Consider the following 27,635-nt stretch of genomic DNA (forward strand, 5'->3'; position numbering starts at 1 on the left):
GACTTTGCTCGGAAATGCAATGGATTGTTACAGAGATTATATTAACTGGGCAGTTTAGGTATTAAAGTGGTGACTGATCACACAGACCCAATTTCAAAAGCCTTCTGCCAATCTCATCTGAATGCAGATAGCTTCAGCATGTAGTAAAGCACTCCATTTACACTTGATCTTCAATAGACCGTGGCTTTACTGACTAAAAGGCTCAATTTGCCACACGTTCAGATCTGTTGTAATCATTGTGTAGCAATTTCCAGAAAATTAGCTCAGTAGCAATGGCACTTAAGCAAATTCCAATCAAAGCCTCCTTGATTAAATAAGATGGTGCCAGTGTGGGCACCCATTAGTTTCCTATTTAAATAGACACTTATAAATAAAAACAATATTTCCATTTCTGTTGAGGAATGCCTTTTAGTTTCCCTGTAGAGTCTCAAACTCAAACAAAACACTGGGATGCCTTTCCCCTTCTCTCCGTTATACAGTTGGCCAAAAAAAATCTCTCAGAATCCCCTGAAGATATTCCTCTGCAGCTGTTCATTCAGTCATAACAATTTCCAACATTTCTCCAAGCCTTTTTTTTAAATTCCTTGGGTGATGCAAAGCTTTTTTTTCTGCTCAAGGACAATTTGCATGCACAATACATGTTTGAAAAGCAGCATAATTGTGAATTTTGAATATGGTTATCAACAGTCAATGTGCAGTGACAATAATCATACCTAAGTCTAGTTACCCATTTAATAATGAAGGGACAAGTTAACCCTTCAGGCACAGGCTTTGGCCTTTGTGGGTGGCTTTTATTTAATGGTAGTGGAGATAATTAAATGGTGACAGTAATCTCCATGCATATCACTCATCAAGCTCTTTCCCAATGGAACAAAATTCACAAGCTTCAGTATATATAAAGCGGAGATTGTTCAATTCTTGATTAGTAAGGGTGTCAAAGGTTATGGGGTGAGGTGGCGGAGGCAAGAGAATAATGTTAAGAGGGAATAATAAATCAGTCATGATCAAATGGTGGAGAAAACCTGGTGGGCTGATTGGCCTAGATCTATATCTCATGGTCTTAAAGCATGACCTGCCTTCAGTAGCAGTAACACGGAACATTATGCAGAGGGGTTGGGCTTTTGGGTTGTCCCTTTGATCTTGGCACTAAAATTAGGAATTCAGCATCCAAAGTACTTTATACTTGTTTAGCTAGGGAGCATCTGGGATGGTTTTGGTTTAAGTTGGGCCAGATGGAGCTTGGCAAGAGTCTTGCCTCGACCCACTGTGGACTGCAATACAAACAAAAGGATCAGGCTGGGACAGGGGAGTGTGATCCTTGGAAAATACACAATGTGGTGGCCCCCTGAAATCCCTCAGTGTACCCCAAGGTGACCGATACACCTGACAAGTAGGCAAATCAAGTGTAGGCCAGAGACTAGACATTATTTGGGTTTATTGTATGAGAAATGTCTGAGAACTTGGGGCATGTCCGAAATGGAGTTCAGAAGGACAGAGGGGTGATCTTACTAAAACTTACTGAAAGGCCTGGATCAAGTGGACACGGAGAGGATGATTCCATCAGTGGGAGACTTGAGGAGCCATGGGCACATCCTCAGAATAAAAGGATATCCCTTATTGAACTGAGATGAAGAGGAATGTCTTCAGCTAGAGGGTCATGAATCCGTGGATTTTGTTGCTGCAGGGGGCAGTGAAGGCAAAGTCAAAGGGTGTATTTAAGGTAGAAAATAGAACATAGAACATAGAATAATACAGCACATTACAGGTCCTTCGGCCCACAAGGTTGTGCCGACCTTCAAACCCTACCTCCCATATAACCCCCCACCTTAAATTCCTCCATATACCTGTCTAGTAGTCTCTTAAACTTCACTAATGTATCTGCTTCCACCACTGACTCAGGCAGTGCATTCCACGCACCAACCACTCTGAGTGAAAAACGTTCCTCTGATATCCCCCTTGAACTTCCCTCCCCTTACCTTCAAGCCATTTCCTCTTGTACTGAGCAGTGGTGCCCTGGGGAAGAGGCGCTGGCTGTCCACTCTGTCTATTCCTCTTAATATCTTGTATACCTCTATCATGTCTCCTCTCATCCTCCTTCTCTCCAAAGAGTAAAGCCCTAGCTCTAGAAAAGAGCTAAGGCCCTAGAAAGCCCTAGAGGCCCTAAGGCCCTAAAAGCCCTAGAAAATGATAGACAATCCTTCCAACCTCACTTCAAGGGTGGTTACTGAGCACTACCAATGTTGGTGTGTACTGTCTCAAGATGTCTCAGTGAAGTGGTAAAGGAATGGAGACTCATGATCTGAAGGTGCAGGAGCAAGTGTTGAATAATGCAATGAAACTCTGTGCAGCTACTACAGAGGCTCTGACATGAAGGAGACTGAGAAGCAGGGCCATATGTAATAGCCTCTCAAATACTGTAAGGTAAAACCATGAATGACATTGACCTATCTGTAAGAGGTGATGGTAGTAAAAGAGATATGGATTATATTCACGTATATTTTATGAATAAAGTACAGTATATTTTTAGGGAAAATGAGAGCTGTGATCTGGCCCACAGGACCTGGTGTCCAGGGAACATTTGTTCACAGGGAAAAAGGGCCAAGAAACTGATAATTACTGGACAAGACTTTGCAGTTTGAAGTACAGAAAAAAAAACTGCTGATCATATCCTGGTGAATGAATAAAAAAAGAATGTCTGATGATTACGCAGAATCAAACAACTATGTTTAAACAATAACCAGAGTAGGTTACATCAGTCATTCCAATTGGCTTTATTATTACGTTGCAGTCATAGATAAATTAATGGCCAGTATCATCTTTAACATCCCAATCATGAGCCATTTCAGAGATATTTATAAATTTCATGCAAGAGCTCAGTGGGGAGAGGAAACCGGGCTCAGGATAAGCAAGTCCCAAAACAAGCAATAGTGTTTTTGGGGAATTCAAGGCAATTCTACAAAGCTGTAGAATTTGAAGTTAAAGTCCAACATGATAAGCATAGGAGGCAGAGTTAGTGGCAGAACTAGTGGCCACAAGATGCTGTTAATATTTACATATTAGAAAGGGGCAGAGGATAGTGTAGGTAGAAAAAAAACTCATTTTAGAGGCACTTAAAACTCGAGTGCTATGTTTTAGGGCACGGAGTAGGAAGGTTAAAGGAGAAACGTGGAAGAATTTATTTCACCAGGTATTACTGAAACTCTTCCCTTGCCAGAAAACTTAATACTTTCTTTTTCCTTATTTATAACTAGACTATCCAACAAAACAGAGGCTCGATTATTTTGCCCCATCTCATCACAGATGATGTTGATGAAATAAAATAACAAGGAAGATCAAAATGATAGTCAGGGCAAGCAGCAACTCTCTATTCAGGGATTAACAGACAAAAAGTAGAAAGCTCAATCTCTCTAGAAATTTAAGCACTGATCACAGGAGACGCACATGCAGCTTTTTAAAAGTCAGTGACAATACAGAACTTGCCAGCCAGTTAAGACACCCATAGATTGCTGTAGAAACACATAGTTCCTAACTCTTTCCCCTTTATACTATCCTTGACGTAATATTTTGCAATCTTGGAAAACAAAGATAAGTGCAGTGATGTTTTGAAATGTTGGAAAATAAGTAGAAAGTTTTGACGACGCTGAATTAAACAGAAGAAACAGAGATTAAATTACATCAGAAACAGGTGTTTTCTTACCAAATTAAATTTCTAAGAGATTTACTTTATCTTCAAGGACATGGTGAAATCACAGAAGTTTTCCCTCTGTGTGACTATTTGTCACTCAGGAGGTTGAGTAGACTGGACATAGTGCAAACATGCTGTTAGAAGGGGTAGGACAGGTAAATATCTTGCACATTCTGCAGTTTACCATCAACTGCCCTTGGATAGAGATGTCAACATTTCCATTGATCCACTAAGACAGGCTGAAGAAAGGACTTTGAAAGCAGCTAATTTATGTTGATTACCAGGTTAAAATTCAGGAACAGTTATAAGTGTGAAAACTCCTTAAAATTAATTCCTTACATTTTAACTCGGTAATTATAGTGAACATAATTTTTAAAGCTATTCTAAGATAAATTTTCAGCATGACTTAGGGCTGAAATCTGAAGCATCAGCATTGTGACAATAGATTTTTTAGTCATAGTTTATTAACATGTAGAATGTCATACGTGATTGCTCAACTGTGTGAGATGTAACAGTTTAATGAAATACCATATTAGTTGGGGCTAAGTTTCAATTAATTTCCACCTCTCTCCCTCTCTTGTCTTAAGTAATTGAAGTGAATTAGCTGCCTTCAAAGTCCTATGGAGAAACAACAGTAATTAATCAACTGAAACCCTGACATTTCAATTGAACCTGCTTTGTGGTTATGGTAATATATGAATTAAGACTAGTCGATTAACTTAAAAAAACAGACACTTGCTGGGATTCTGGGATATAATTTAGACTATACTTTGAGGGAAATCTATACCAGTTAAGAAAGTTCTTAATACCATGGGTCAGCTTTATTTATAATATATAAAGCTGTGACTCATGAGCATCAGCCAGATTCTTTCTTTATTATTTAAAGATACAGAGTGGACAGCTACCGAGCCACACCGCCCAGTTACCCACCTATTTAATACAAGCCTAATCGTAGGACAAATTACAATGACTAATTCACCCATTAACCGGTACATCTTTGGACCATGGAGGAAACTGGAGCACCCATGGCAAATACCCATGGTTCATCAGGAGAAGTACAACCTCTTTACAGACAGCACCAAAATTGAACTCCGAAATCTTACCTGTAATAGTGTTGCACTAACTGCCATGCTATTGTGGCTACTGTGGTGCCCAGGTTCAGAGGTCATGGGTGTAAGCTCATTTCAAAACTTTACCCTGAATTTTTTGGTATTATACACAGACACAGCCCTGATGAAAGGTCTCGGCCTGAAAGGTCGACTGTTTACTCTTTTCCATCGATGCTACCTGGCCAGCTCAGTTCCTCCAGCATTTTGTGTGTGCTGATAGGATTTCCAGCATTGGGGAGATTACCTCTTGTTTGTAATGAATGAGAAGGCTAATTTCACAATGAGTACAAAGGGACAAATAGAGTGAACCACAAAATCTACTGAACGTTTCAGCAACAGTTCATTTTTGGAGTTGCATGAATGAATTTCTAGCCTAATATCCTCAGATGTATTTGATAATAACCTTGGATTTGCGCTTGGACTGTCAAAAGTTCAAGGTATTGCGTTTCTTTACACAGCCTGCACTTGTATTCTAAAACACCTATTCCCAATGAGTTGGACTATTCTTGCTGATTCTTACTGCCAGATTGAAAGCTGGGTTACTTCCAAAGGATCAGATCAGCCTGATAGCCTAACAGTGGTAGAAGTGGCTGCCAGCGAACTGGAGGCTTCTTCCTTTCATTTATTGAGATACAGCACAGAGTAGGCCCTTCTGGCCCATGGAGCCATGCTACCCAGCAATCCCCCAATTTAACGCTAGCTTAATCACAGGACAATTTCCAATGACCAATTAACCTACCAATCCCCACACCTGGGGGAAAACAGGAGGACCTAAATAAAACCTACTGAATGGCACAGAGATCATGCAACCTGCACACAGACAGTAGCTGAGAAAATGTACAAAATTCAAAGTAAGTTTATGATCAAAATCTGTGTAGTTATAAAGAATCTTCGAAAGAATCTGTTCAAAGTAGTGATAAATGAAGTTAAAATCCTTGGTGCTCAAGTGATTGTTGAGGCATTTGTAGTGATCTTTCAGGAACCACTAGATTCTGGAATGGTTCCTGAGGACTGGAAAATTGTAAATGTCACTCCATACTTTAAGAAGGGAGGGAGGCAGAAGAAAGCAAATTGTTCGCCAGATGGCCTAACTTCAGTGGTTGGAGAGATGGTGGAGTCTATTATTAAGGATGAGGTTTCAGAGTATTTGGAGGCACGTGATAAAATAGGCAACAACCAGCATTGATTTCTAAAGGGGAAACCATGCCTGACAAATCCATTGGAATCCTTTGAGGAAATAACAGGCAACATGGACAAAGGAGAGTCCGTGGATCTACTGAAGACCTTTGACAAGGTGCTGCACATAAGGCTGTTCAACAAGATAAGAACCCATTGTATTACAGGAAAAATATTAGCATGGATAGATGATGGGATGACTAGCAGGAGGCAGATTGGGAATAAAGGGGACCTTTTTTGGTTGGCTGCTGGTGATTATGTGTGTGCTATAGGGATCAGTGTTTGGACCCGAGTGAATGAAAGCTTAACAAAAGAAAGAAATAGAGATGAAAGCAGAAAATTTACAATGGACATATAAAAACATGCCTGTAATCAAGGCATACAGCACAGGTCTACCCTACAACCCTCTGCACCTAGTGTCTTGTTTTATCTTCCAGCCACCCAAGAGCAAGCTCCCTCGCACCATTCTGCAGCTCAATGAACACTCAGCAATTCAGTGCCTGCATACTGCTGGAAGATCATTGACACAGGAATCTGAAGCACATTCACAATTTTTCCAGATGCTGAGCCTATCAGTTGTCCTAAACTGGGTTATTTCCCAGATGCTGAGCAGACAACACTATTTCACTGCCAGTATCAAGCTCTATAAATCTCACTGGGAGGCGGGTAGCCAACAATCACTCTGCTGATTAATTTCAAGAGGCTGAAAGAAAAGGCAATCTGGTTACATTAAAGGAAGCACTGCACACTCCAGAATCATAGGAATGTCTTCCAGAGCAATGATGAATGCACTGAACATTTATATTGCACAAAACCTGTGACGTTTATCCAGGTCAATCATAGAGAGTGTTTGGTATGTCCCAGGCAGCAAACGTAAACTTGAAAAGATATTGGCTGACAAAGGTGGGAGATGGAGTTAGTAGAGAGTATGAGGTAGACAAAGAGAAGAGAGAAGGTGAGGAGGGGAAGAAGTGGGGTAGGGGTTAAGGGAGGAGAAGGGAGAAGGGTGAAGGAGGGAGAAAAGGAGAGTAAAAAGGACAAGCACATGAGATTCTGCAGATGCTGGAAATCCAGTGTGACACACACAAAAGGAAGAATAAAGAGTCAACATTGTGGACTAAGATGCTTCATCAGGAGAAAAGGAAGCAGAGTGGAAAATGAAGATGTGAGAGGGAAGGAGGAGGATGTGAGGAATAAGGAAAGGAAAGCTGGTAGAGGGAGAGAACACAGTGGGGGACATGAAGAAGAGAAAGAGGAATGAGGAAAAGGTGAAGGAGGAGTGAAGGAAGAAGGAAAGGTAGAGCATTGAGGAGAGGAGGGAAGAAGATAGAGAAGAAAAGAAGTGTCAGAGAAAAAGGAACAAAGCAAAGAGGGAGAAGAGAAAGTGAAGGAGTTAAGAACAGAGAAAGAATAATTAATTGCTCATTCCCACCCAGGGATTTTACCCAGAGTCAAAGCTGGGGTGTTAGAAAGAAATAGCAGGAACTGGCTGTTCAGTTATCACTACTCCTACAGTCAATTCAGCATTGATTAAGCTAAAGGAAGGGTGCATGTTTAGATAGCTTTTCCTTTCAAATAAACTCTTCTTTTGATCTTAGATCTGTTTTAAAAAAACACTTTCTTTTGCTGGTCCCTCACTGCACTCTTTCTGCTCACCACCCTCTTTGCCTGATAGTGAGTTAATCAATTCCCCAAGGCAGTCTGGCATTAAGCTGGCTCATTTCCGGGCCTTCCCCATTACAAATCGCTTTGACTCCTCAGGCCTTCCCATGAGCACCGAGCTCATTGGTGAAAATCAGATATCGATCAGAAGCAGGGCAGAGGGAGATGCAGGAGTGGGAGGTGACCGCAAATTCATCTTAACAAAATCAGATTCAGAAACCACATTATACGCAACAAGGTACAGCATCTGCAAGCTAAATCATTGAAGGCCCTCAGAATGAATGAATTTGTTCTGGTTTCCCTTTGCACTGTGATTATCTGGGTGAGTGTTTGATGAGAACAGTGTGAGAGAATATCAGTATTTGGTGCTCTATCTAGCACTGGGGCCCCTTCATTAGAGAAACCTCACTGGAGGTGTCCCTCTTACACTTCCCTTCCATCATCATCCACTCTTCAGTAGCAATATTCCATTTTTGCACACATTCAACTAAACAGTGGCCACTTTATTAGGTACAACAGTAAACCTGCTCATTAATACAAGTATCTAATCAACCATTCATGAGACAGCAACTCAACACATAAAAGCATACAGACATGGTCAAGGGGTTTAGTTATTGTTCAGACCAAACGTCACATTGGGGAAGAAAGAAGAAAGAAGTGGCTTTGACCATGGGATGTTTGTTGGTGACAGACAGGGTGGTCTGAGAAACTGCTGATCTCTTGGGATTTTCATGCACAGCCGTCTCTAGGGTTTACAGAAAGACAAAAGCATCCAGTGAGCAGCATCTCTGTGGGCAAAAATGCCTTGTTAATGAGAAAGGTCAAAGGAGAGTGGCCAATACTGGTTCAAGCTGAGAGGAACGCAATAATAACTCAAATAATGACACGTTACAATAATGGTATGCAGAAGAGCATCTCTGAATGCACCTTTGATCCTTGAAATGGATGGGCTTCAGCAGCAGAAGACAATGAACACACACTCAGTGGCCACTTTACTAGATATAGGATATACTTAATAAATTTGTCATTGTGGTTAAATAATTGTATGTGTACAGACACCCAAACAGACACCTAATCAAAGCAAGTGTACATCTAATGCACATACATAGAAACACTCACACTCAGAGGGACGTACACATAATATATTTATGCCCATGATTATTTATCCGAATAATTTTAAGGCAGAGGTAATATAGGCACTTAACAAGTGAAGGGTATGAATGGAAAGTTGACGTTATGATTATATCAGCCCTAATCTTACTAAATGGCCGAGCAGGGCTGTGTGGCATGGAATGGCTTACTCCTGCTATGTTCATATGTGTATACATTCATATTTGCATCATCAGGCACACAGTGGAATACTCATAGTCCTTTGCATGGATGTGCATGTACTGACTTACAGATGCTTGCATGCCTTTGTGCATTTAAATTTACATTAATTCATATAAAAAGATTGATTTTTACTGGCACAAATGCAAACCCAAACAGATACATGGGCACATATTCAGATAAACAACAGACACATACACATTTAGATCTTAGTACAGGATACATTGAAACTGCACTGCCAATCAGTCAGCAAGGAAATATCTTTGCATCTCTCATTCTAGACATGATAGAAGGTTGGTGGGGTGGGGGGGGGGTGGGGTGGTCCTTGAAACAGAATGTAAAGAAAACATACTGGACCTACATAGTTTTGGGAAATGATTCAGGCCAGATATTTATCAAGAGAAAAGACAGAGTGTAGCATTTGTCCCAGCAGAGTGCTGGGACATTTTGAAATTAAGGTGGATAAGTCTCCAGGAACTGATGGCATATATCCCAGAATATTGAGAGAAGCAAATGAGGAAATTGCTGGGGCTTTGGCAAAGGTCTCTCTGTCCTCACTAGCAACCAATAAGTTCCCAGAGGACTGTAGAGTAGCACATGTTGTGCCTTTGTTCAAGAAAGGAAATAGGGATAATTCAGGTGATTTTAGGCCAATGGGTCTCATGTCAGTGGTAGGCAAACTATTAGAGAGGATATGGAAGGTTAGACTTATGCAGATTCGGAAAAGCATGGCCCACTTATGGACAGTCACCGTGGATTTGTATTGGACAGGTCATGCCTTATAAATTCAATTGAGTTTCTTGAAGAGATGACAAAGGAGCTTGAAACAGGTAAGACAGTGAACATTATTTGGATGTACTTTAGTAAAGCATTTGATAAGATCCATCATGGCAAGTTGATTCAGAAGATGAAGATGCATGGGATCCAGGGTAAATTGCAAGTTTGGATTTGGAATTGTCTTGACCACAGAGTACAGAGAATAAGGATGGAAGACTGTTTTTCTAGCTGGAAGTCAATGATCAATAGTGTTCTGCAAGGATCGGTGCTGGGATTGCAGTTGTTTGTGATATACAACAATTATTTGGTTGAAAGTGTAGATGGGTGGATTACCAAATTTGTGAATGACAATAAGATTGATGGAGATGAGGGCAGTTTGAAGGACAATTAAAGAATTCAGTAGGATATAGATCAGTTACAGATATGGGCAGAGAAGTGGCAGATGAAGTTTATCTGGACAGGTATGAAGTGTCAAATGTTTGCTTAGTTTGGGTGGTCAAATAGGAGGAGAATTAAATTGTATCTCAGTTGCATTGACATACAGAGGGATCAGACTGGGTTCATCTTCATAGTTCACTAAAAGTGATTACACAAATGGATAAGATGGTAAGATGTAAGGGTAAGGAAGTCATGCTGTATTTATATAAAACTTTGGTCATTCTCCACTTGTGCATTACATATAGTTCTGGATACCCCATTATAGGAATGATGTGGAGACTGAGTGGGTGCAGAAGATCTTAGTTAGGATGCTACCTGGATTAAATGATCTGAGCTACAAGGAAAGGTTAAACAAACTTGGGTTGTTCTCCCTGGAGCATCTGATGCTGAGGAAAGACCTGATAGAGGTTTTTTTTAAACTGTGAAAGGCATAGATAAGGTAGACAGTCAGAATCTTTTCCTCCTGAGTGGAAGTGCCAAACAACAGAGGACATGCTTTTAAGGTTAATGTGGAGGTACATGGAATGGGTTTTCTGTTGTAGTACTTGAAGCAGGCAGATTGTGGAGTTTAGGAGACTTTCAGTTAGATAAACGGATATGAAGGGACTGGAGGGATATGGGCAACACACCAGAAGACATTTAATATAAATTGGCACAACACCATGGGCCAAATGTCCTCTCTGATGCTGTACTGTTCTATGTCAATGCCTGTTACAAAGTTTAGATCTTTACTTCTCTTTTACCTGCTTTGTGCTTTTTCCAAACTTCCAGTCTTTATTTCTAACCAGCAACATTACACACTTTAGCAATTCTTTTCTTCATTAAATCCTTTCTATATTTGGGATTGTTTTCACAGTGTTAGTAAAGAAAAATCCTAAGTCTGTTGATGGTTTAAAATGTGCAAATGAGGAGCTGGTTCATGTGTAAACAACATGTGGGCTCTGTTGCAACTTCATAGTTTTTTTAACACTTTTATTAAAGGTGTATTAAGCTTAGCAATTCCATCATTGACACTTCCCAAAGAAACAAAGCAAATGGCAATTTTAGCAAATGTTTTTCCATGCCCTGTGACATTGGAGGGTCTGGTATTAATGGTAAGTCTTGGCAAAATCAGTCTGTACAGTTAGATATATGCGTTCAGCAGACTAGAAGAGCCAGCTGATGTTCGCCTGGACCAGTTGGGCCAAATGACCTGTTTCCATGTGGTATGACTCTGATTTGGGGTAGAATAGTAATTTCCTGATCATTGGTAGCTGCCAGGCGAACTCCTCCAGAATACCCTGTGCCCTATCAATGGTTCAAAACTCTCAATCTTAGGTTTGGCAGGAAAGGAAATCTTCTAAATGACCCAAACTGACCTAGATGTGACTCCACTATTCAGACCCACTACTGTGGTTGAGTCTTCACTGCCTCTTCGATTCTATGGCAACTAGGAATAGACAATAAATGCTGGCCTTGTGAACGATGTCTTTAAATTAAGTAGCTCTCTATATCCTGGCTCCTTTTTCTGATCAATGTTAATCACAACACTCAGCAGTTACTGGGTGAATAAAGACTCAGTTTCGATCCCTGTTTTCAGTTCCCCTTCAGCTTCTCCTCAACCTGCCTCTGAGACTCCCTTCAGCCCCAAATTCTTCCAAAACCTAATCTTATTGAATATGTCCTGCTACAATCACTCCACCACAGCTCCTCATGCCTTCAGATACCTGACCTTGGGCTGGAATTGCTACATAATACTTATTTCTCTCTCTCACTTCATCTCCTTAAAGATTCCCTCAAACCTCACCTTTCTGACCAATCCTTAGTAACCTGACCAGTTAGCTGTCAAATCTTGCTTCCCAATCAATTTGAACATCAAGGGGATACATACTTTGAAAGCAAATTATTATTTGATTTTATTTGCTTCTCCATGGGCAAGACCGGGATCTTTGGATTCTCTAAGCTGACCATTATATTTATTGACCACATTCCTAGCTGTCCATTAGTCCTCTTATGCACTTGTGATATGGCCAGTACAAAAATCAATTTGACATCATTATGAAGCAATTTCTGAGATTACCACTGGAGAATGGATGACTCATCCACCACAGCATCTGGGAATGTTACTGGCACCCCTGTGCAAAGGTTGATTCTCTGCGGCAAACAATGAATGCAGTCTTTACAATGGAAAAAGTGCTGTTTACCCGAGGATGTGATGGGCTATTTCTGTCACTTTTGGGCTTTGTTATGTATCATCTGTACCTAACCTGTTAACTCATTTGTAGAAACAGTTTAACTCTCAAATTAAAATAGTATACTTATAAAAGCATTTGATTGGCACACCAAAAATAGCAGACAGTGGGAATTTGAACTACTGGAGATTAATTTCACAGATGCCTCTACACTGTATTTGCTTCTTCCTGATGCACCGCTAACATATGAAAGATATGCTTTTTGCAAACATGACAATCTGTTCATCATCCAGTTAGATGATGAGTTCTCTCTATGGAAAGGCCATCCAGTGTTTGCCAGTCTGCTCTTTCCTCATTGAGGCCTGTACAGTGGCACAGCAAATAGTGCTGCTGCCTGCACTGCTCCTCCGTTGCTGACCTTGGGTGCTGTCTGAGCAGATTTAGCTTGCTCTTCCTGTGTCTGCAGGAGCTCTTTCCAGCGATTCAATTTCCTCGTGCATGGAATGATCTATCCGGTTGGCTTGCAGACAAGTTTTTCATTCCATCTCAGTACATGTGAAAATAATAAACCAATTACCAATTATGAAGACATTTGAAAGGAGAAATCCACCTTGTATCTACAGCCACTTCCAGTTTTTCTAAAAGAAAATATATTGAATTGTCTTTTAAGCATTCCCTCCTGTAAAACTTCAGTGTTCCATCAACCTTTCGTGGGAAGATACAAATATAGAATAATTTAAAGAGCTTGTGCTTCACAAAAAAAATGAAAATGTCTGCTGTGCATGCATCAATATAGGAGGTTCTTTTTATAGATGAGATCACATAGCCGATACCAACGGAAAAATAGCATGGTAAAGCTAGAAATTTAAATATGCATAATCTATTTTGGAGTCAAATGGTGCCAATGTCCATTGAGGTAATGACACAGGATGGAAAGGTCTTTGGCATCATGTGACCGGTACCAGTGAAAAGGTGGACGTGCTTCAGGAACATAATACAGTATCTATTCATGGCTCAGGATGTTTCCTGTGGTCAAATGCCATCTTTACAGACTCAAATCTGACAGATTTAAAAAAGTTGGCAGATATTTCCATCACACCAAGATTTCTGAATTCACCCGAAGTTAATATTGGAGCAAGAAATGATATTAGCATTCAAGACTTGCTTGGTCATGAATGAAGAAGAATTTAGGAATAAAGTTGACCACTCTAACTTATCATATGATGGACAAACACCAGTGTAGCATGAGTGGGTTGCTTCTGCTCTAATACACTGCCTTTGTTGAATTGTGCTGCAATTTTTGAATAGGCTTGGGAGGATTGGTTTCTGGTAAACAAACTATGAATTTTCATAAATTCATTGTACCTTTCCAGAAAAAAATTCAAATCAGTTTTTGAACAATACAAGGCCTCTGTTAACCTGGCCATCAAATATACACTTAGGTAGTCTGTATTGATAAGCTAGTTTCAGTGAAAAGTATCATGCCTATGCTTGCTTTCAACCACATTCAAATTGAATCATTTGTCATCACACCATTAGTCATCATGGATGCTAAAGAACAGCAAGGAAATAGTTAGGTTTTGACCTTGTTTGCCCTTGGATAGCAAGATCAACCAACATATCCCAATTACAACTCAAACAAAGGTCAACTAATTTGGCATGGCTCGGCAATGAACCTTTGATCTATCTTGGCTATAAAGCCTTACACTTACCATCTTTGTTTTGATACATTTTGGAACACAAAATTATGCACCATGCTACCCAAAGTTTTAGACAGGTATGTTTCACAGAGAAGTGGTTAAGATTTGTAAAACGTAACTGGGTAATTCAGACATTCTGGACATACTAGTATACGCTCACGTGAACATGTACCACACAACCCTGGTGGACGTGAGAGTATTGCAGAGCCTCTGGAGAACAGGTACACCAGAGTGACAATGGTATTCTTCAGAAGGCATCCACAAGTATTCGAATGAGCTGCTCTTCTTTCCCATTCACCCTGACCCTGATCCAGCTCCAGAAACAGGGGAGAAATTGACTGGAGGATTTACGAGTTCTTTGTGCTTGGTGTTTTACAAGTGACACATTGCTACGCATAACCATGACACTTAAGGAAATCATTTGATTCAATGCACTATTGAGAACTGAATGAGTGCAGTTACAATGCATTACTTGGGCAGCGTGATGTCATAAAATTACGAACAGGAGTAACAATTATGGGATAGAACTTTGCTGCCAAAATCCATTTCTGATTGTTTATGGACATTGTATCAATAAAGCAAATTTCTCCAACATCTTTCAACTGTGAAAGATAATAGTACTGAATATGCCAGTAAGAAGAAGCTTACTAGTATAATTAATTATTAACTCAATGTTTCACTTTCTAGTGAACATGTTTATTCAATTGAAGTAACATTAGGCTCAGCAACACTAGGCCATTGAATTACACAGAATTTAACAACATAGCAATAAGCCATTCACTCCAAAAGATCAGTGGTGGTGCTTGGGTCCCACACAATTCTTCCCAATCCTCTTCATTGCACCCTATTAATATGACCCCTTCTTTAGTCCTTCATATGTTTATCCAGAATTCTGGTTTAAATGCACTCAGTTCACTTCCCCTTCCCCACGAGGTTGCGACTTCCCACACTTCCACCAGTGTTCAGGAAGCAACATAGAAAAGGAACGAGGGACAGAAAATAAGCCAACTGAGGGGGAAAGAAGGAGGAAGTCAAACATCTTCCTATTGTAGCGGAAGGGATTGACCAGTGGCCTGCTGGAGTTGACACATATTCCGGGGTAATCCTGAATAAGTAGGAATCCCAAGACTGCCATTTCTTCATGGATGAGTAGATCTGGTTGATAAACTGTCCCACAGACTGATCCAATAAGTAATTGGACATTTCATGTCTTAAATCCACTGAGTCATTATCTAGTAACCCCACATTTAAACTTTAAAGAAAAACACCAAAACGTTGACATTTTTGTGAACAGTTAAGGCAACTGAAAACTCTTATTGTTTATTAGAGTTTGCAAACTCTATGCCTTTGTACAAACTTGAGAAGTTGTCATCCCCAGCAAAACAACAATTTGCTTTCATGTATCTTTAACCAATGTCTAAGCACCAGCTTGGCTGTCTTTACACTGTCCTTGATTTTCATCATCTTTCATACCAACTGTTCTGTATTGATTTTGAGAATGAACAGAATTACAGCCTTGTGTAATTTGCTCAGTATTAACGAATCGCACAAATTCCCATCGAAGGTGCGTGCATGCAGAGTCCAAAAATTGAGGATAATAGTGGATTATCACCACTGCAGTTAAGCAAGTAGGAACAGGGAACATCAAAGGCATGGCATGCAGCCAAAAACTAGCTGGGAAAAAAATCTTGCAAAGTCATTGTACAAATGGGTAACCTACAAGGTAACATTAACAAGATTGTCTTCCTGTAAGTCTCTGGAAGAGACAAGAATTAATTAGCCCAAAGCAGTGAATGACCTTGAAATTCATCTCAAAACCAAGCAGGAAATCATTGGGCAAGGATGCACACAAGAGACATGCACACATACACAGGCACCCATACACACACAGAATGATAAAGAAAAGATACAATTATTTGTTTTAAATATACACACTGCTTCTTGATTAATCGCTCACTTCAAAGTATCAGATTCTTGTCATCTGAAATGAAACACAGGGTCTAATTTAAAATTTAATGGATCCTATACATAGAAAAGCTAGAATATGAGTTAACAAAATATTTCTTTTTAAATGCCACAGTTTTCATTCACCAGCACAAGAGGCTCAGCAGAGTATCCCTGTTACAACGTAATGCTTCATGGTAAATAAAAGGAACTACTAACGAAGACTCACGGGGTTATACAACACAACAACACTGGCTCAGTTTCTGTCCTATAATGACATTAAGCACAAAGAGCTGTGAATGGGAAAAGTGGTGGGGGAGGTGGGCTTTGGTGGGGGAAGGGACTGGTGATTTAAAGTAGTTTGCTGCAACACGGTAATGCTGATTGACATTAATTTTTTGGAGGGGTATTTTTCCTCTGCTTTCTTTAAGAGGTATTGTGTGTGCTCTGTTAATGCAAGTATTGAAGCCGAAGAAATAATTCTCTTTGAAAACACACAGAACTGAACTGAAAGGGAGTTACAATTGTACCACTCAATATTTGCTCTGAATTAAATACAGCCTCTGTAGAAATCCAAAATTCACCTTTTATAATTGAATACTTTACCTTGTAAAACTGGCCAAATGGACATGTTAAATATTCAATTTGCCTAACTTAGCTTTCCCAGCCATAGTTCTTATAACATCAAAGTACAACATTATATATAAAAAAAGCAGCAAGAATTTTCTTCCAAGAATGAACAAAGTAAGTTACTTACTAAACGCTGGTGCAATAACAAGGTTTGTGTCGGTCATTTGGGGAACTGATACAGATGTCGACTCTGTCACCTCACGACTTTTGGTGACTACAGTTTCGGGGGAGAAAGCTTCAAAAACGATGGAGGACAGGAAGAATGGAGAGGAGGTTGGGGGATGTGAGGAAGGGGTGGTGAAGGGTGTTGAGGTGAGAACCAAAGAGTCATCAGGAGTGCTCAGCGTCTGGCTCAAATCGGATATCGGAATGGTGGTGGTAAAGGCAGCTGATGGGGGCCATTCTGCCACTGTTGCTTGGTCAGCAGAGATTATAGGACCCTGCCCTATGCGCTTGGGATCAAGGTGCGTCAGAGGTTCGTACTCAAATATCTTGTCCACAAAAACCCACTTGAGGCCGGCAATGCAAAGCCCCAAGCTCACCAAGCAGGCCAAGATGGGCACGATGCAGATCTTCTCCGAGTTCAAGCAAGTTCGCACACGCTCCACCTCCATGCAGATGCAGCAGGTAGCAATGAGACCGCTCATTCCCAGCGCGCCATTCCCGTCCACCTGGCTCGCTGTCGAACTGTCCTCCGCCGTGCCAGATGGGGTCGGACAAGGAGGGGTGGAGAGTTCAGGGGAACTTGAGCCCACTTCCTCGGTCATCGTTCTACTGCATTAGCTGTTCTCTGAAGCCTTTCAATTAGCAAGTGGCTGAGGGCAGGGAGGAACGGGGAGCCGAGCCATCAGACGGGCATTGATGACAGCATCATTTGCTTGGGGAAGGACTAGAGGCAGCTTGGCAGCTCTTCGCTGCTTCCTTTCCCTTCAAGTCAATTTAAGAGTTCGGCACAAAACGTTCAGTCATTCCCGGGTTCAGCAGCACAGTCCCTGGATGAAGGGAGTGGTGTTTATTCTCACTCAGCCGCCTTTTGGTGCTTCCTCTAATCTCTCACCTGCAGAGCCGTGGGGGGGGGTGGGTGGCCCACACCTTCGCCAGTACAGTCACAGCAGCAGCAGGACGCTGTTGTTCTCAGTGTATCTGCACTGCTCACGACACAGAAAAGCTGAAGTCATTAAGGAGCAGCAGGTGCCTCTCTTCTCTGCACAGTGGAAGCGAGGTCATTAGTTACAGGGATGCTGCAAAACTCAGAGGGTGGGAGGCAGGGAAGGAGGGGTAGAGAGAGGGAGAGGCCAAACTGAGCCTCCTCCTCCTCCTAGTTCACACACGCACTCACTCACACTCACATCCACACACGCACACACACACAAACACACACTCTCCCTGAATCAGAGCACACCCACGCTTACACACAGCACACACACTCAACACACACACACGCACACACACCATTCAGAACTGCAGAGTCTGCAAGCAACTTCCTAGTTGATCCAATTAGGAGGAATGAGCCATCAAATCAGAAGGAGGCAGGCAGCATCAAATTCTCTGGCTTCATCCCTCCCTCCGCTCGATATAGACGAGTCAGCAATTGATTATGCAAATGCACAGGAGCTGGATGTGATGGGGCAGAAGAGGGCTGCTGAAACTGGCAGACGTTGCAAGTATCCCAGGGGAATGGGGTTTCCTCCAGTAATTTTACTTGTACGCTCTGGGAGATCAGATTTCATCCCACCATCGTGTTTCATTTCTCATGGTAAAGAAACAAGAATAGTTTAAAACCAGCAAACAGGTAGATAAACAGGAGTCCTGATATTTCACAACTGACAGGCTGTCTAGCTTTAGTATTTTTTATTCGTTTAGGCAAAGTGTCCATCTGGAAGAGAGTTGCTGTCCAGCAAGGTTTAAGGTGACCTAACCATGAAGGACTGACATTCTGAAGGCAGAAATCTTAATCTGCTCCAGTGTTGCAGAGTCTCCAATCCTAACTCAGTTTACTAATTAACCTCCTAGTGACGGCCGTTTGCAGACGTAGAAATAGCAAAAGAACACTGGAAAGGAAAGTGAGAATCCCTCCCCTCTGTGAAATGTGAACGTGATGGATACTGAGGAGCAACTTTTCAGGGAAACAGACATAGAGGGAGAGAATAAGAGAGGCAAACTGAGGGATAAGAGAGGAGAATAGAGGGGTGATAGAGGGGATGGGAGATAGGGGTGATAGAGTGGGGGGAATAGAGTTGGGGAAATAGAGTGGGGGGATAGAGTGGGGGGGATAGAGTGGGGGGATAGAGTGGGGGGATAGAGTGGGGGGATAGAGTGGGGGATAGAGTGGGGGATAGAGTGGGGGGATAGAGTGGGGGGATAGAATGGGGGATAGAATGGGGGATAGAATGGGGGGATAGAGTGGGGGTGATAGAGTGGGGGAATAGAGTGTGGGGAATAGAATGTGGGGAATAGATTGGGGGGAATAGAGTGGGAGTGATGGTGAGGGCAATGGTGGGGGATATTGGGGAGAAAGAGAAGGTGGGGTGAGAAAGGGCGAGGGGGTGAGAAGGGGGGAGGGTCGGAGAAGGGGGTGGGAGGGGAGAAAGGGGGAGGGTTGAGGGGAGGAAGAGCGTGGGGTGGGAGGATGGTGGGGGGAAGAGAGAGTCACGCTTAGTCAAATGGAAAGGTTAAGAGAGCGGAAGAGTATCAGACAGATTCTGACTGAGTTAAAGAGAGAGCCTGATTAAAATAGACAGAGAGAGAAAGGCTGTCTGACAAGAAGTCAGGCACAGAGAAAGTTATAGAGCAAGCAGGCAGAGTCAGAGAGATGGAAAAAGAGACACACAGAAGATAAAGACAGAGGCAGAGTCAAGACACAAGACAGAGTAAGAAAATGTGAGCACTTAGGAGACAAGCCATTTTATAAAAGTGAGCATTTAGGGACTGTCACCTGTGTACAATGAGGCTCTTCTGACATCTATTATTAATATAGCATTTTAACAAATCATCCAATCCCAGCAATAACTGTAGCCGCTACCATTGAGGATAGTAAGCTTTGGAAGATGAAGCTGTATGCACAGTGGACCCAGTCTATAAATAGTGCAGCAATTTACCACATGGATACCCTAACTCTCTGCTCACCGCTGCAAATTAATAAAAGAAATCATGCTTCTCGCCCCACACAACCAGCTGTGCGCTGAAAGTAGCAACGTAAAAGTAGGTCAGTGAAGAGTGACTCTTATCATTGGTGCTTCAGAGCACCACCTTCAACAAGAAAAATGAGCAAATTTAGTCCCAGCAGTAGAAGGGATTTGAAACAAAATATGGAAGTAACTTAAAAAGAATGATTAAATATCCACATTGGAATGTAATCCTGGAAACTCTCATGGGGAGTTGATTGCACAAATTCAAACAAATACTTTAGTGCAACATGCTTCTCTTTGTACAAAGCCCAGCTGCCCTCAGATAGGACAGACAGTCAGAACCATTATCCCAGCAGAGACTTCAACCTTCAACCATTCAGTTCTTGAACCGAACAGCACAACCCTAATTTCAGCAGAGCAGTATTATGACCAATTGCGACTAATCACACCACATATAATAGACTCTTTTGTTATGATTGTCTTCTTTCTGGTATAATTTATGGTCATGTTTTTATTGTGATTGTTGTGTCTTTAACGTTATGTGCCTATCATACTGCTGCAATGATTTTTCTTATTGCTCCTGTGCATGGTAATTGCAGGACTCTGCAGAGAGTGGAGCATACAGCTGTAGATGTGAACTTCCCACTATTCAGGACATTTACAAAGACAGGTATGTAAAAAGGGCCCAAAGGATCATTGGGGACCCGAGTCTCCCCAATCACGAAATGTTCCAGCTGCTACCATCTGGGAAATGGTACAACAGCATAAAAGCCAGGAGCAACAGGCTCCAAGAAAGCTTCTTCCACCAGGTTATCAGGCTGATTAGCTCACATTGATCTGAGTGTATTTCTATGTTACATTGACTATCCTGTTGCATATACTATTTATCATAGATTACTATAAATTGAACATTGTACATTTAGATGGAAACAAAGATTTTTACTCATCATGTATGTGAAGGATGTAAGTAATAAAGTCAATTCAATTCAATTAACAATAAATCTGACTTTGGTTTTAATTTTATAATATCAAACACTAGAGAACATGCATTCAATGTGAAAGGGGAAACGTTTATAGATGTGGAGGGCCATTTATTGCTTCTCCCCACACAGACTTCCATGGATAGTGGTGGAACCAGACATAAAACTGGCATTCAAGTAGCTTTTAGATACTTTTAAAAATGAAGGCAATTGAGGGATATGGATCAAGTACAGGCGAAAGAGTTTTAGTTTAATTTTTTCATGATTCTCTGCACAGACATTGTGCGCTAAAGGGCCTTTTACTGCTCTGCACCGCTCTATGTTCTATTTTCTAGTCTCAGTGACACCATTTTGTATGAAGAAGCCTGCCCTGATAATCCAGAGTACAAGTTCAACTTTTGAAAATTTGAGTTCAGCCTTAACAAAATTAAAGGCCAGAAAACTAGCAGCCATCATACCAACAAAATAAAATCACAAAATCCAAACTTGTTCACTGATATCATTTGGGAAGAATTCCTGTCACCTTTAAACCAATTGGATTATATGCACTGTAACTCCAGCCCACCTTAATAGACTTGGCTTCTGAAGGGACTGCAAAGCCATTCGGATGCTGGCTGTGGCTCACAATAATACCCCAAGGTAACTGGAGACAGCAATAAACACCTGCCAGCTCAGAAATATCAACACTCCAAATATTAGATTTTAAAAGTTAGTCCTATGCAAGTTCTTACATGTGCTTTTTCTTGAAGATGACTTAATATACTATAGAAAGTTAATTGTATTTAAATACAGACTCCTCAAATTATCTTATTCTCTAGAATGTTGTCCTTTGGGTGATAAGTGAAAGTATTGTTTTGAAGAGCTCTGCTAATCAGATTCCACAATATGCTGGCTACACCTGTATGTGATTTCTTTGAGGATGCCTCTTAATGAAACTTCATTATGGCAGTCTTTCAAAATGCCATATTGAGCTTCATTGTAAATCTGTCCTTTTTGCTGGCCAGTCATTCCACAGTTTTTTTTTGCCACAGATATAATGAAGCTTTATTTGATTCCAAGATGAGGGATGTTTGGGAGAGGTCCTTTTCTAAGGCATCCTCTCTTCAACCAGTTATGGTCAAGGATGGTCCCCCGCCAGGCTGTGAAAGAAAGAGGGTTGGTCATGGGCCTAACAGTCCCATCCTGTAAAAAAAACTCAGCACGACAGAAGCACCAACAGAAGCTCCAAAGACCACCTCCATGGGAGAGGAAAGATCTTTGAAGATGAGCTACAACTGGGGACAAATTGACAGACTGGCCCAGGACAGAGAACTGTGGTGAGCTATTCCCCAGGGACAATGGGCTTAAGAGGAGAAGATAAACCAAAGTTTGGATTTCAGAGAACCAGAAGATACCCACCTGGGTTCATTTTATGTGAAGTGATCATGGTTTGAGTGAGTCCACTCTGAACACAACTAGAGTTCAGGTGAGTGCTACATAGGCAGTCTAATCTGAGTGGGTGCTCACAGTGCACATCTTTGTTCTCCCATGGAAACAGGACATATTTCACAACGTCAGCCATCAATGAGAGCTATTCTGTTTTTGTCCATCTGCTACTGTCTCTCTGCCTATGTCTGTATCTGCATCTGCCTCTCTTACTATATATCTTTATTTTTATTTTATTTAGAGATACAGCACAGAACAGGCTCTTCCAGCCCAAACAAGCCTCGCCACCCAACAGCCCACCTATTTAACAGTAGCCTAATCACAGGACAATTTACATTGACAAATTAACCTACTAACCAGTGCATCGTTCAACTGTGGGAGGAAACTGGAGCACCTGGAGGTCACCCATGCAGCCATGGAAAAAACTCCTTACAGACGGAGCCAGAATTGAACTCCAAGCTCTAATGTCCCAAGTTGTGATAATGGCGCAGTAACTGCTCCACTACCATGTAGTTCATCACTCTCTCTCTGACCATCTTGTCAGAATGCACATGTACATCCATGGCTGTTGCTAACCCAATCACCTCCCTGTATAAACACACCTCTCACCTTAAGTGACCGAGGCAGGCATTGCCTTCTTTTGAGGCATCTCATTCAACTGCTTCTACAAGATATAGCGAAGTGTATTGACCTGTGAATCTGTGATAGAAAAGGCTTTATTGAACTTCCTGCTAAACCTCTGCTGGTGCCTTTACAGGTGTGATTTTTCCGCTTATTGCTATTGCTGCAGTGATCTTGAATGGGATGTCAGCATCAGTTTCTCCTGAACGGGAAAAAGCCCAGAACTCCTACAGTTAGCTTCCCTGCCTGTGGTCACTGAAAGTTTTGGTGCACAGGGCATTTTCACAGGTGGAGTTGATAAACTGAGGCACAGTTGGAGATGGTTAGAAATGTTCAATCATTATAGTCAACTGCTAAAAGATTTTATTAATCTAATTTCATACTTGGAAGCAAAAGGATTTAAAACAAGGGTTTTCTAACTTTTCTATAAACCACTTTGAAGTAAGAACATTTAACAAATTGTTCATATATAAATGGAAGAGAAGAAGAAGAAGAAAGCCCTTAACTCTGAGTGGAGTCATGGGGCCACCGTCATGACGGAGTTTTTTTCAGCAGGCTTTCTTGTTTTTATAAGGCTGAGTTGCCAGCTCAATGCTCAAACCAGCACAATGGAAAGCGTGCAAGGATTCGAACTCAGGATCCTTCCCTCCAAGTTCAGCACTGATGTCACTACACCACCAGCCAGCTGTATATAAATGGAACATGTTTTTAAACAGAACTCTTCTCAAGTTCCCAACATCCTAAATACTATACAGCTAAGTAAGTCCATTCAGTGGAAGAAGGATATGTAGCAAGTTTGGTATTGTGCCTCGAGAGCATTTGAAACATCACCTGGTTATCTGCCTTTTCAGGTTGTGGAAGAAATAATGGGTGGGGGGAAACTCTTCGAAAAGGCATTGTGGGACCTTTGATATCCATTTGAGATGCAAGCTGAGTTCATCTTCCCAGCCTACAGGTGGCAGGATTTTCCACAGTGCAATTCCAAGTCAAGAGCTGGTACCCAAGACTATCTAGAAAGCTGGAATCCACAGTCTTCTGGCTTCTTTACAAGCACAGCGTGTCACAAGCAAAACCTGCAACCTCCTTATTTCCTTTCCAGATCAGGAACTTGAGGCCAGGAGGAAATCAAGCATGTTGTCTTTTGGGGGAGGGGTCAGGGCGAAAAGCCCTCATCATATGCTGTATGGACCAGAATGGGAAGAAATCAAATCAAAGGCAACACAAAGACAACACTAATTTTGAAAACAGTTTGGATATAGGAAGTACAAGAGGAAGAACTTTGTACTTATTTCATCTGCTCTTAAAAAAAAAGAGACAAACAAACAGAGGAACCTACAGTGAAGCAGATGCAGTTAACCAGTGGGTACCTCCCAGTAGTTCCCTGACCCCATTTCCCTTTATTCCTTGCTGCATCTTCCTCTTCTATCAGATTCCATCATCATTGTTGCTTCCAGCTTGTGACGTGATTCCCAGTCTCGTTCCCACTCCCTCATCTACTGTTCAGCCAACCCACGCCCACCTGAATCCAACTGATAACTCTTCCCTTCCCGCCATCTCTTTATATTGGCTCTCTTTCCTCTTTTAGTCCTGATGAAGTGGCTTGACCCAAAATATTGACTGTCCATTTCCCTCCAGAGATGCCGCCGGACCTGCTGTGTTCTTCCTGTGCTGCTCCAGATTCTGGCATCTGCAGCCTCTAAGTATATGGTAAATGTCAATTGTACCTCAGTTAGTCAGACTCTCACCTTCTGAGTTAAAAGTTTGAAGGTCAAAGTCAAAGCCTACACCGGTGAAGAGCAGAGGGACTATTGCACTCTGGGAATCACTATTGCTCAGATCAACCAAAGGTCCACTAAGGTGAATTTCACAGAATACATGGAATTGTTTGAAGAAAAGGAAAATATTTCATCTCAGTCACCATCTCCCTGTACCAACGTTAATAGAATAGATTATCTAATCATTACCACCCCGCTGTTTGTGAGAGCGCTTTGTGTAAATTGGCTGCTGTCATCAGCAATGGCTCAGCAGTAACAAGTACTTGGTTTATTACAAAATCATTTTAGGATGTTCTGAAGTCGATGCACAACCAATATTGACACAAGCTTTTCTTTAGAAGCAGGGAAATGTTCAACAATTTTACTGCCCATGTTAGTTAATTCTTGTGTTTATCCTGTGAGAATCAGTATCCCCCCCTAACATCGCAACAACTACTGCTGTGAAAGTCTTCGGGATATCCTAAAAGTAATGAGATAGGTGTTATATCATTGCAAATCATTCTTTCCAGTCTTAACAAGCACGCATTCTTAAGTACTTGTTACTACACCATATAATTTTGCTATTTAAATCAGGCCTGACAAATTGATAATGTTGCCCTCATTTCCTCCACCCCGCCCCAGCCCTTTATCTCAAACGGAGTTCTTAAGTTTACTGCTTTCACTGGAACGTGGCAGGAGATTGGTATCCAGTCCAATTGCCAACCATGTAGAGGAGCATTGGATCATAATAATTAAAGCCCAGAGAAATATTATGGTGATGGTAGAAGAAACTGCTTGTCATTACCTGAAACTTTTATTAATTATAAAAGCAATAGACACAATTTGCAAAGATTGAAACTTAAGCAGCGACCAATTAACTGTGAACCTGTTTGCATTCTGTCTAGCAAGGGGAGATAATCTCTAATTGGTATGGGACAATGAACATGGATATATTGGAGGAAGCAACACTGAGTTATTGGTTAGAAGGTGACATGTTCACATAGTCCAACATGAACTGGAACTATGGCATCCATCATTAAGGAGCCTCACCATCCACTCCATCTGGGATATGCCCTCATCACATTACTACCATCAAGGAGGTGGTACAGGAGCCTGAAAACACACATTCAACATTTTACGAACAGCTTCTTCCACTCCACCATCAGATTTCTGAATGGTCCATGAACCCATGAACACTACCTCGCTGTGACCCTAACCCTAATGTATATTTAAGGCAGAGGTTGATAGATTCTTGATTGGTCAGGGCATGAAGGGATATGTGGAGGGGGTGGGGTTGGGGAGGTGAGAGGGAAGCAGGAGCTTGAGGCTGGGAAGAACAATGGATCAGCCATGATGAAATGGTGGAGCAAACTCGATGGGCCAAATAGCCTAATTCTGCTCCTATATGCTGTGATCTTATGGTCTTATTCCTGTTTTGTACAATTATTTATGTTTATTGTAACTTAAGTGATTTGTTATGCCTGATCTGTACCGCTCCCATAAAACAACATGACTGATGTCAGTAACAATAAACCCGATTCCGAAATGCTAACCATCTATGACTGCCCTATGTAAACCAATTTCAGGCCCCGAGACAGACCTCCTGTTTCACCGGGTGACTGGCTTACTGGCAGCTGCATCAAAGCAGCTGGCAGCCCCAGAGCACCCAGTGAACTGTTCTTTGAAAGGCTGATTCAGACCCCCAGAATAGCTGGTGAGACAGAAGCTCCCAGGTGTGTTGTATCACTTATTACAATGCAGCTGGCTCAAGCACTGTACATCAGTCATCTGCCAAGGCCTTTGAAAGAAAATGGTTTAAAAGCCTGTGTCGAATGAGGTGCATTTTCCCTAAATGTGTGTGCCAAGCTGACGTGATGACTAGAATTTCTGATGGGACTGCAAAATTTAATGTGCAGAAAGAGAATAAAATCCACTGTTACCCCGAGCCAGAGTAACAATTCTCTCAGAGGAAAGAAAAGCTAAGTACCTGCTTTATATTTATTTCAACTTCAAATCCCGATGCAGGTTTTTGACCCAAAAAGTCCACAATCCTATTGCCCTCACAGACATTGCTCGACCCACAGAGTTCCTTCACCAGATTGCTTCAGAATCACGTTTATTATCACTGACATTTGTTGTGAAATTTGTTGTTTTGTGGTAGCAGTACAATGCAAGACATAAAATATACTACAAACTACAACAAGAAAAAATACGTAAGTAAATAGTACAAAAAAAGGAGCAAAAAATAGTGAGGCAGTGTCCATGGAGACTGATTCACAATTCTGCTGGCAGAGGGAAGGAGGCTGTTTCTAAAAAGTTGAGTTGGTGTCTTCTGAACCTCCTTCTTATGTTATGAGCATGTGTGTTATTTTAAGTCCCTGTTTGTCTCAGTGAATAACATCTTTGAGTTAGAAGAAAGGAGCTTGAAGTCCTAGCCTTAAGCATATAATATGGGCCAACACCATAGTGCAGTATTGTGGTGCTGCACTGTCAGCAGAGATGCCTTATATTGGTGTCAAATACCCCATCTATGCAGAGAAAACTGGTCTCTCTGGCTAATGCTCAACCCTCAACTACACCATGAAGGCTACCTTGACCCTCCACCTCACTGCTGTCTGTGGGATTTTGCTATACCCAAGCAGCTACATGGAAGGTGGTGCTTCATAAGTAATTAGCTGACGGTGAAGCTCCAAGTGGGTCTACAGAGAAAGTGAGATTACGGTGTGTTCATAGGATATGGGCAATGGCCATTGAGAATTAAGCTAAAAAGGAAATTATTTATGTGGGGGTTGTCGATGAATATCTATAGAGAATATTTGTGGCTGTGATCAGTAGGTACAAAAGGAATCAAAGGGAGAAGAGGACCGAGTGGAGAGCATAGGGGATCAAGAACAATGCCATTGAATGACAGAACAGGCATGTTTTGTGTCTGGTGCACCTATCACTTAAAAAAAGACAACTTTGGTTCTATTCATATTTAAATGGGAATATTAGTGCAAGCTGCAAAAATGTTAAATTGAAACAGTAAGCACTTGCCTCATTCCTTACAATCAGCATTTTAAGATGTGAAAGAGTGTTTATTATTCTTTCCAAATCAGGCCAAATG

The 27,635-nt window shown here is 41.5% G+C and overlaps 1 protein-coding gene across 3 annotated transcripts in view; it reads right to left on the reverse strand.

Moving 5' to 3' along the window:
- The window catches only part of nrg1 (neuregulin 1), a 192,042-nt gene that overhangs the window by 106,211 nt on the left and 58,196 nt on the right, over positions 1-27,635 (reverse strand). The window contains exon 1 of one of the 3 annotated variants that reach the window (XM_059965358.1): positions 16,749-18,074. The exons of 1 other annotated variant lie outside the window; for it this stretch is intronic. In XM_059965358.1, the coding sequence (XP_059821341.1) occupies positions 16,749-17,388 (640 nt within the window). In that variant the 5' untranslated portion in view covers positions 17,389-18,074. Of the gene's footprint in view, positions 1-16,748; positions 18,075-27,635 lie in introns of those variants that run through there. One more of the 3 variants, XM_059965357.1, reaches the window with a different exon arrangement.

This window comes from Hypanus sabinus, chromosome 3 (genome assembly GCF_030144855.1).
Source record: "Hypanus sabinus isolate sHypSab1 chromosome 3, sHypSab1.hap1, whole genome shotgun sequence".
In the NCBI taxonomy this organism is placed as follows: domain Eukaryota; kingdom Metazoa; phylum Chordata; class Chondrichthyes; order Myliobatiformes; family Dasyatidae; genus Hypanus; species Hypanus sabinus.